General features: G+C 39.1%; 1 protein-coding gene across 1 annotated transcript; it reads right to left on the reverse strand.

Moving 5' to 3' along the window:
* Positions 1–3,421: 3,421 nt before the first annotated feature.
* On the reverse strand, positions 3,422–11,377 carry hibadhb (3-hydroxyisobutyrate dehydrogenase b). Its single transcript, XM_038711671.1, has 8 exons — positions 11,265–11,377; positions 10,345–10,505; positions 10,148–10,257; positions 9,939–10,060; positions 5,264–5,397; positions 5,025–5,101; positions 4,755–4,911; positions 3,422–4,186 (listed from the first exon to the last, which is right to left on the reverse strand). The coding sequence occupies exons 1-8, from the start codon at positions 11,332–11,334 to the stop codon at positions 4,028–4,030; spliced, it is 990 nt and encodes a 329-aa protein (XP_038567599.1). The 5' UTR covers positions 11,335–11,377; the 3' UTR covers positions 3,422–4,027.
* Between the last annotated feature and the right edge of the window lie 108 nt (positions 11,378–11,485).

Consider the following 11,485-nt stretch of genomic DNA (forward strand, 5'->3'; position numbering starts at 1 on the left):
ACCAACACGCCTGAGTGCATAAAGATCGCAAGGTTATTGGCCAGGGCCAAACACGTGATATGCAAAGGAGATGATAGACGTCCAGATCTCAGATAATGCATATCTGTGAAGATGCAGCCTACTGTACATCATAACCATGTTTTAGAAAAAGATGCCGTAGGAGGATTCCCCCCCCCCCCTCAAAGAAAGTGAACAAAGTCTGCAGTCTCAAACTGATTGAAACTGTGATGCAGAGGCCATCTTGTGTATGGTACGGGGCCATCACAATACGCTTATTTGATGAATTGTGTAATACAGGGCATGAGAGAACTAGATGACATATGCTTTTAAGGCCAGTGACGCTTTTAAGCATAGCGATTACGCAGTTTAAAAAAAAAAAACAGACTGACGTTCTGTAGATCTTAAAAGCATATTACAACAGCATTCATTCTTAGTCATCCTCACATTTGGCACTGCAATGTGTTAATCCAAACAAATGCTCAATGTCCACAAAATACCAAAAAGCATGCCACATTTTGGCTGCAATCTTCCTCTACTGGTTAGACGCGGCTGGAGGCCAAGGTCAAGTTGAAAGTTACAGTCTGGCCAAATAGACACTTCACGCCAGGAAACCCGAAGAGAAAACACTGCTAAATGCCGAAGAGGGAATTTCATCGACAGACTGTGCTCGGTTTTTAGACAAGTTTCATTAACTTCTCTTGTCTTTGGCGATTAAAAAAAAAATAGACTGGCATTACATGGTCAAAATCAAAGCTCAAAATGAATTATAGAGTAAAGTGAGTAAAAGAAACCGTTCATCGTCATATGTTTCTATAGGCCTATTCTGCGTAAAATGCCTCGATAGGTGGGCTCTTTCTTTTCTCCTATGTAGAACGCAAAGCTAAAAACAGTCTACCATTTGGGGCACATACGGTATATAGCCTAAACAAATCCTTAGTGAGCATGCGTCTGTAGTGGAGGAATACAAATAAAATGTTGTATACGGTTTAGCCTATATATATGACACTACCAGCACTCATTCATTCTACACATTCAGCTGTGTAGCAGCACTGTGAAAGACTGAAGAGGTGCGACGTGAGGGTTAAGATTAGTCTCAAACAAAATACTGTTTTAATTATCAGAATATTTTTTTTGTTTTACATTTCTATGGTGAGACCACAGAAGCAGAGACATGTATCCCTAACTAAATTTGAGCACCTTTTAATTTTTAATAAAGTTTAATAGAGTTTTCCCACCTTTTGAGGCTGTAAATCTTTATGGCCCAAGTTCATAGCTTGTAGGCAAGAGCAAATAGTGGTCTACATTTCAGAAAAAAAGCAATATGTTTTACGTTACTGAATAGGTTCATGTTTGATTTTTGTTTTTATTGCATTGTAATGATAAACGACTGTAGACAGAGTAAACGGCTTTTTTATTTAGCCTATACTCATCTAGTTCACTCCATTTTGGATAGAAGAATTTACCACTTTCTTAAACTTTGCATGAAACCGATTTTGAAAAAGTGAGTGTTAGCTGAAAAGGAATCACCTCAGCACGCTGTCACACACATGAGAGGGCAGCTAATTTTCTAAACATATAGCAGCTGGTAGGAAATGTTATATGAGTGGTTAAGCCAGCTAAACAAGATGGTCCATGTCGAAAAACCAAATAGGTCACGAGTTGTTGATAAAGAAGCATTTGATTTGTTAATTTTATTTCCATTTCAATATGCCCTCCACACACACACTGAAGTTTTTTTTATGGTAACCTGTTATTAGTGACAGTGGTTGAAGGCCAAACAATAATGATGCGATAATCTACACTTTTCATTAATTATTAGGCCTACACGCAAAAATTTGCACATACAGTCTGAAATATACAAATAAATACGACATAAAACATTTTGTTAAATTGTAATCAAATTAATTAAAAGGATAGGCTACATGTTGAGGTTCAGCGACTAATGGCTTGCTGGAGTTTGTATTTTGACAATAATTGGATTTGCAATAAGTTTGGTCTTGTATGTTTGCAGAACGTGTTTTACAAATTTTAAATAGGTACTTTTCTTCTTCTTTTTTAACAACAGGCCAATAACACATACTGCAGTTACATTGGACAAGGCAGTTAGAAATGTAACTATTTCTAAATGGTTACATTTAGAAATGTAACCATTTCTAACAATGTGAAATGTAAAAAAAAAAAACTCGTCCTTGTTGCACTATAGGGTACAATATGGATTAAGAACTATTTGAAACTAAAAAAAACAGAAAATATTTTATGAAAAGTCACCTAGGATAAAATATCACCCTATCACAATGCACTAGTTAACATTTGCAACCTAAAAAAATGTCTTTTTGGTGAGATGTAGCATATAGCCTACTGTAGTTGCACAACTACATGCAAAACTGCATAGTATAAATGTGCATCACGGGGTTTAAAAATATAAACAAATAGATTGCTGATTCACTGTTTTATAAAGAACCAAACACAAATAAAAACAAAAAGATTGCTGAATGCAAAGCTTATTAAAAAGTGTTGGAGAAGCTATAAGCTGAGGGATGATGATGTCAGGCTGTGTCACATTCTGCTGCAGGCCTGAGACCAAAGTGCGGCTCTGTTTGCAGTACCTATCAAGTAGATGACAACACAGCTCTTAGCCTACAGTGCTTAATGGACTTTTTATGGGTTTGTCTTGTGATCGCATGACCTATGGCACCTTGGCCCCTCTGTGGCTCTTGGCAAACTAGATCAGAAACATGCCGGCCTCCTGGTCTGGCCTAAGTGGGGAGAAATGGCTGAGGCTGGCTGCATGATGCGACTGTCTGTCACAACTTTGTTTCAAAGTTGTGGAGCAGTAGGCAATATGCAATAAAAAAAACAAAAAAAAAACTAAAATCTTCATTAGAGATTAGATTAGCATCTGGATTGTGCATGTTGGATCATGTAATTCCAACTGGATAAAAAAAGTTGTGTCCTTTTAGTTCGGAACAACAGTGTCTCTTGCAACCCACCACTGCATCGGCTCTGCAGCCAACCTCTTAAAGGCAGAGTTTTGTTTTATCGTGACTACGGAATCAGTGGCATCCTTTATGCAAACTACAACATTTGGAGTTATTTAACTTAGTGCTCAGAGAGAGAAAATTGTATAGTGGGTGTCCTAATACAATGCATTTAGAATTTAAATAGCCATTTTCCTTGCCAGAATTAGTATCCTTCCCTTCTCTGTCTGGTGTTTGGCAGCATTTACATGCAAGTCTGTGGACTGCATAAAAATCTGTCCCCTTTGACTCTATGACAGAAATTCCAACAATAACTGAAATAATGGCATTATTAAAACAAATCAGCAGCAATCGATAACTAAATGTTCGTTTTAAAAATGACTGTTAATATTTAAGTTAACATCCAAATCCAGAAAAGAAAAGTGGATGAAATTTAAAGCAAGTTTAAGACATCACAATTTGTCTTTATTTCCTAGGATATGTTATCATATGTTAACACTCTTATCTCAAAGTAACATTTCCAATGTCAAGAGAAATAATGGCCATAAACAGGAAAAAAAACAAAAAACAAACAAACCCCCCCCCCCCAAACACAGCAGCATTAAGAAATGATCACAAACAATAGACAAATATGTGGAGACTAAACTGTATTGCAGCTGTTTAGCCTAATAGAGTTGTCTTCTTAACACCACAGATTCCCAGATTTATTTTAAGAGCAACCTCTGCAGAGCTACCACTGCTCGACAGTCTGCTGATCTTTTGGATCCTCCATGTATCTGACAATTCACTTGCTTCTAAAAACTGAAAGGAGTGTTGCATTTAAAAAAAAAAAAAGGCTAGATCACACAGGAAACATGATTTCCTAAAGGTGAGAAGTGCACACATGATCTGTCACTTTGTGTTGGAACTCTGTAGGAATCATGCCTTTCACAACTTTGAAGAGAGAAGTGAAAAAAAAAAAAAAGGTCCTTGGGGCAAAATGCGCACCAAGTACACTATGTTAGTCCTGTGAAGCGCCTGGCCTGGCAAGGCTGTGGACGGGGCTGACATTACTGGCCTTCCTCATCACGCAGAAACTGGAATACGGAGGAGAAATCTTTATTGGCATAACCACGTGCGCACATCATACGGTACATCTGATGGGCTAAGGAGCCGAGGGGAACAGGAGTCTTTGTGTTGGTGGCTGTGTTCTGTGCGAGGCCTAGATCCTGAAAAAGAAAAGCAAACATACATTAGAGAAACCAACAGAGCTGAAAATTAAACTCTAAAACCAAAACCACCAGTCCACACACCAGAGAATTTTTCTTTATGTTGTAATAATATGGGCATGACTCCCTTTTAAGAGGAACATAAACTACAGCTGAACAGTTCACTGCATTATTTTAAGTGGTGTGACAGAGATTCTTCTTTAAGTATTTCAAACTCCCCGTCACATGCAGGACACATGACACAGAAATAAGTCTCATGATAAATCTGATACATACATACAAAGAGTATATGAATGACAACAATCCACTTAAAGCAAAACAAACACATTTTTGTATCGTTTTGTTCCAAAAATATTAGGGCTAATAAGAACTAATTATTTCTCCACACCAATTAGATGAAACATAACTATTAAAAGGTATAAAATATACTTTACTTCCTCATATTTGTGATGACATGGCAACATGTACAAACCTAAAGATTATTTTTTTGTGGTAACACTAATACTTAAACACAATTGCAGAAGGAGCAAATAAAGTTTAGTATAGTTCAACTGGTCATCAAACTGACCTTAGCCATCAGCTGGGTGCCAAAGCCTCCTTGGTAGTTATTCCCAGATGGGACTCCCTCCATGACACCAGGCACAGGGTTGTAGGTGTCACTGGACCAACATCGACCTGAACTCATGTTCAGGATCTTGGCCAACAGTTTAGGATCAAGACCAAGCCTGAGTGAAAACAAATTCCATGTTGATACACAAAGTGTATTGCTGCTGCATCTATCGCTATGATTTAAAATGACTGCAAATATGCTGTTATTTGTAACCAAGATTGTGTTCACCTGATTCCCAAATTCATTGTCTCTGAAGTCCCTATCATTCCAATGGCTAGAAGCATGTTGTTACAGATTTTAGCAGCCTATAACAAGATGACAGAAAAATAGCATTCAATAACCTTGACACCACATCATTTTAACTTAAATTTTGGATTTCATGAAACAAGTGACAAACCAAGTACAAAGACACTTGAATTCTTATCTTTACACATGCAAAAAAAGAAAAATTAAATATCTACTCATACCTGTCCAGTTCCAACTTGACCGCAGTACACCACATTAGCTCCCATGCAACTGAGAAGTTCTTTGGCTGCAGTAAATTCCTCCTCGGCTCCTCCAACCATAAAAGTCAGTTTACCCGAACTGGCAGCACCCACACCTGGGAATGGGAAATCGTGCTTACATTCAATGAACCATGTGCAAGACTGGTAGTAATTTCGGAAAGTTTTATCTGAACAAAAGGCAAATATATGAATTAGCTCAAAGTAATCTTTGTTAATCATATAGCAGTTACCATCATTTTATAATCCAAAAGTACGGAAAATTTTTTTCATGTGGCAACAAAGAAATACACATAAAAGGGCTATCAAACTACAATCAGGAGATAATGAAATAAATATGTTTACACATCTTTGTTGCATGTTGCTCTCAACGTCTCTAAACCCATTTCCTGTCAGCTCTTTATTGACTCTCTAATACAAAGAAACTTTGTTCATTTGGCTGGAAAACATATCTAAAGAACAGATTTGTCTCTGAGCATAATCTAGAAGAAATTAACTGTGGACATGTCTATATGACTTGTAGTTTTGGAGTGAAAATGGGAATTTCCATCAGTGGTTTGGAACTACAGGGACTTTTCACTTTGAATGTAAGGGACCGATTATGTAGCAATTAATCAAAACAAAATTACGATGTGCCTCAAATAAAAATACAAAACAGTATTGCATCTAAAGTTATGCTACATACAAAAGTATAAAATTTAAAAACTTGAATATACCAGATTAAGGTGATGTACCAATTAATAGGGAACACTCACTGCCATTTAGGTATTCAAAGCAAGTCTGTCTAGTATGTCTTTAAAAAAATATGAGGACAATAACCTATAGCCTGTTCTCCCTGGGTAAGTCAGTCAAAAGCTTTGGGACACAGCTGGAAAAAGTTTGGTCAGCCCTTGTCTAGATTTAAGAACTGCTGTATCATGATCTGTACATTTGATGGTGCATTCAGGTTCACATGTGGTTAAAGCTCAGTGATATCCAATAACCAGGTGCAAGCCACATGGGTGCCAAGAAATTAACCAACATAGTCTTATAATTAATCCTAAAGTTTACAGGAAGCTAATGGCGAGAGGCCAAGAAGGGCGTAATACGTTTCCCCCTCCCTAGTCCTCATGACCAGCAGCATTTTCTACTGGAATCTAGAATGACTGTGCTGCTGGAGACAGGTGGGAATGACAACAGTCACGGTGAGAAATAACGCTGCTAATGGTTTCAAACATACAGAATAGTGGCCATAAAAAAGAAATAAGATGTAAAAAGGAAAACATCAAAGTGACACAGATTCACAGTAACAATATATCAAAATACTGTATGATCAGTAGCTTTGTTGCAACAGATAACTTCAACTTCTGATTTGGTGATCGAGAATTTCAAGCCAGTTATCAAGTTATCTGCATAAAACTCACTGATAGTGCCAGTTAATGACTTGTCCAAGAGGTGACATGCAGTACAGATGGAAAATAAATTTAAAGTTGAATAATTTAGGTAATCATATGGGAGGTGCATACTTAAATAAAATATAAACAACTTAATTTTGACTGAATCTATGATTGATCATTTGCATAGTTGAAATATGAAATTAGGAATATGAAGTTGTGTCCCAATCTACTCTTTCATTTCTAAAACAAGCTAAAAAAAGACAAGATAGAAAATACCCTCATAGTACAAAACCATAAAGATCTGTACACAAGTGGAACAAACACGGAAACTGTCAGGAATCAGGTTTGTGGATTTTCTACAGCCGAAACATTCCTCTCTGTGCAAATGCTAAACCTTCACTGACATATTTAAAATGAGAAGCAAGAAGCACAGACTACTGCCTAAATGTTGAGTATTTTGGAGAAAGAAAAAACCCATCTAACAAACACCTAACCAGCAAACATTTTCATCAAACATAATCAATTTTCCCCATTACAGATGTCCCAAATACAATCCTCTTCCTGGAAATTCCCATAAACAAAAGTCTTTTCTTAAACATTTGTCTTCTCTACCACAGGTTCACTCATTTCCATTTCAGTTATTACAGACCTTTTAACTCTAGCCTATTTTCCAGCTTAAGGAAAAATGAAAGATGGCAGTTATCTCATCTGGTCCTCTCACACCAAGAACCAACTATCAGACACATGCTGACTCAATTATGTCCCCACTGTCATGTGTGCTTTTATGTTTAAACATTTAACCACACTGGATTAAACGGTCACTACCCATGCCACGGTACTTCTTTTGATTACTGTCTGACCACTGGAGAGGTTCAAAAAGAAGCTAAATCCTGGTGATTGACTTGATGTATCAAAGTATGACATACACTTCAGTTTGCACTAGTTAAACTGCTGTCACCGCGCGCGCACACACACACACACACACACACATGTTCAAGGCAGAAAGCTGGACAACTGTAATCCATGTGCACTACCACAGGAAGGAAGCATATAAATCATTACTAATCTTTAGGGCCAGGCTGTAAAATGGACCAAAATCAATCCAAAGAAAGTGGCTGTCCAGACGTTGACAACGCTAAGTTCAAACAAACGGACCCCCAAGAAAGTTAGGCAGCACACACTTTACAGCTAGGGGAACATTTGTGCAGGAAGAAGCTGCTCCTGCTCCTCCTCCTTAAATAGATACTGTTGGTGCTCTTTATCAACTGTAACTTTAGCAAAGAGCAGCATAATCCCTTCCATCCCTTTAAGACCACAGTGTACCCATCTTCTGATGGCTACTTCCAGCAGGATAATGCACCATGTCACAAAGCGCAAATCATCTCAAACTGGTTTCTTGAGCATGACAATGAGCTCAAAGTACTCCAATGGCCTCCACGATCACCAGATCTCAATCCAATAAAGCACCTTAGGGATGTGGTGGAACGGGAGATTCACATCAATTGCAGCAGCAGCGTGATGCTATCATGTCATCAATTTATGTTTACCCATTTATTTCAGTGAAGGTGGACTAAATGTTGTAAACACCTTTCAGCATAATGCAATACAGTTCACTGTGCCACAATGGCCTGCACAATGAACACAGTCAAAAAATTTATTGCAAGGCCTTTGTATTAGGCTGCACTATTTTTAGCTAGGTGAAGGCTACCTGATAACCAGACAGCAGTGTATGTTTTTCAAGATCAGAAAGCAAATGTTATTTTTATATACACACACATATTTATAGTATACACACACCTCACATTTTTGTAAATATTTGATTATATCTTTTCATGTCACAACACAAGAAATGTCACTTTGCTACAATGTAAAGCAGTGAGCATACAGCTGTAAATTTGCTGTCCCCTCAAAATAACACATCACACAGCCATTAATGTCTAAACTGCTGGCAACAAAAGTGAGTACACCCCTAAGTGAAAATGTCCAAATTGTGCCCAGAGTGTATTATTATAATATAACATTTTGTTTGGCCACATTATTTTCCAGCACTGCCTTAACCCTCTTGGGCGTGGAGTTCACCAGAGCTTCACAGGTTGCAACTGGAGTCCTTGTCCACTCCTCCATGACGACATCATGGAGCTGTTAGAGACCTTGCTTGAGGATGCCCCACAGATGCTCAATAGGGTTTAGGTCTGGAGACTTGCTTGGCCAGTCCGTCACCTTTACCCTCAGCTTCTTTGGCAAGGCAGCGTTCGTCTTGGAGGTGTGTTTGGGGTCGTTATCATGTGGGAATACTGCCCTGCAGCCCAGTCCCCGAAGGGAGGGGGTCATGCTCTGCTTCAGTATGTCACAGTACATGTTTGTGTTCATGGTTCCCTCAATAAACTGTAGCTCTCCAGTGCCGGCAGCACTCATGCAGCCCCAACATGACACTCCCAACACCATGCTTGACTGTTGGCAAGACACACTCATCTTTGTACTCCTCACCTGGTTGCCGCCACACACGCTTGACACCATCTGAACCAAATATGTTTATCTTGGTCTCATCAGACCACAGGACATGGTTCCAGTAATCCATCCTTAGTCTGCTCATCTTGTCAAACTGTTTGCAGGCTTTCTTGTACATCATCTTTAGAAGAGGCTTCCTTCTGGTTGTTGCAGACCAATTTGATGCAGTGTACGGGCATATGGTGTGAGCACTAACAGGCTGACCCACTGCCCCTTCAACCTCATCAGCAATGCTGGCAGCACTCATACGCCTAGTTCCCAAAGACAACCTCTGGATATGACGCTAAGCTCGTGCACTCAACTTCTGTGGTCGACCATGGTGAGGCCTGTTGGCAATGTTCTTATAGCCTAGGCCATCTTTATGTAGAGCAACCATTATTTTTTCAGATCCTCAGACAGTTCTTTTCCATGAGGTGCCATGTTGAACTTCCAGTGACCAGTATGAGGGAGTGTGAGAGCTATAACACCAAATTTAACACACCTGCTCCCCATTCACACCTGTGACCTTGTAACACTAACGAGTCACATGACACCGGGGAGGGAAAATGGCTAATTGGGTTACATTAAGGGCTGTTTGATGTGTTATTTAGGGGGGACAGCAAGTTTACACTGTTATACAAGCTGTACACTCACTACTTTACATTGTAGCAAAGTGTCATTTCTTTAGTGTTGTCACATGAAAAGATACAATCAAATATTTATCGTATTGTATATTTTATCGTGATGTCGAAATTTTATCGAAGTGTAAAATGTACCTCCTGATACAGGTGCATCCATAAAAACTGCTCCCATCTTCTCAGCAGCAGCAGCCATCTCTTTTGAAACAGCTGGGTCAATGGTACTGGAGTCAATGAGTAGGGAGCCCTTCTTCACCTTTCTGTTGAGAAAAGTTTTAGACAATTTAGAATCAGGCTTAAATCCCTGAGGTTATTTTGCATGTACTGAAAGAAAAATCCAAGTGTACTTGAGAATGCCATTTGGTCCAGTGTACACGTCTATGACATTGGGACTAGAGGGGAGCATGGTGATAATGCGGTCAGCCTTGTCCGCTACCTCAGCAGGATTATCCACAATCTGAAAAACACACAAAAGCACAGGATAAGAAGAGAACAGGTGGAAACTTTTAAAATGAAAAAGGCTTGCGTATATTTACACTCCCACCTGAGCACCCAGCTCTTGCACTTCCTTGCAGGACTCCGGGAACACATCTGTAGCAATGACTGGGTATCCGTGCTTCAGCAAGTTCTTTGCCATTGGGTTTCCCATATTGCCCAGACCAACAAACCCGACCTGTGTCTTTGAGGCCATAGACCTTGTGGAGACTACAACATAACAGTGAAATGGATCAATGATAAGACACAGTATCTTTGTCTCAGGGAAAAAAAATTATTGTCTGCTTGTCATTAGTTCTTAGCTCATTTTCCCGCAACACTGTTTAATGTAGGTGTAATCTCTTAGATATTAATTAACTTTATAAATAATTAAAATATTTTAAGTCTCTAATCCACATTCAGACATAATGTATTAACATAAAGTCAGAGTGTTCTACCATTTGTTTACCCACATACTGTATGACAATACCTTGTGCAAACTGGAAGGACACACGCACAAGATACATAATAAGGATTGGACGAATAGTTTGGCCCACTTGCCCCACTCAGAAGCTCCTCTGTTAAAGTGGCTACAAAGAGACTTTTCCATCTTGCTACAAAAAAAATTACTTGACAAAGTGCACGGTACTGACATTACATAATGTTCCTTATATAAAAAGTCAGGAAACAGTAGGACACAAGAGCATATATGCTGACAATTTTCACCTTCAGCGTTTTGAAAAAAACGACCGAACAAAACGTAGGGTTAATTTTAATAGAGACGCTTCATAACCAGCAGACTGTGAGCTGAAGCCGCTGCAGCAGCAGCTAAACCCAGTCTACCAAAAATATACTCAAACTTATCTTCCAACGTTTCAAGCAAAGGTGGTGTTTTCAAGTCACAACGAGCCTTCAAGTAACAACTTGAGCTTCTAAAGTGAGCGCAGCGACGTGCACAATGCATACACTGTCTCCGTTTGTTCTCCTTACCGAATGCAAAGTCAACATGCTTGCAAGACCTTCCAACTAGGTACCGAGAACTTCTCAACACAGCGGCCATGCTTCTTTCCTCTTGACCTTACGTGTGACGTAAGACTACGTTACGTACATTAATGGCAGTTCATCCCTCCAATCAATGAATAGACCTGCGCAGCATCGCCTCCTAAATTCTGCCACTGAGCTGTAGAGGAGGAGGGTTAATGCTTTTGCAT

This window comes from Micropterus salmoides, unplaced genomic scaffold (genome assembly GCF_014851395.1).
Source record: "Micropterus salmoides isolate LMB-PRFRI ecotype aquatic unplaced genomic scaffold, ASM1485139v1 Ms_hic_scaffold_11, whole genome shotgun sequence".
NCBI classification, from domain to species: domain Eukaryota; kingdom Metazoa; phylum Chordata; class Actinopteri; order Centrarchiformes; family Centrarchidae; genus Micropterus; species Micropterus salmoides.

Coding starts and splice junctions, on each gene's coding strand:
- hibadhb (XM_038711671.1), bottom strand. CDS start 11,334: ATGGCCGCTGTGTTGAGAAGTTCTCGGTACCTAGTTGGAAGGTCTTGC. Junction 5,102..5,263: donor GTCAAGTTGGAACTGGACAG/GTATGAGTAGAT, acceptor ATCTTGTTATAG/GCTGCTAAAATCTGTAACAA. Junction 4,912..5,024: donor ACAATGAATTTGGGAATCAG/GTGAACACAATC, acceptor GTTTTCACTCAG/GCTTGGTCTTGATCCTAAAC.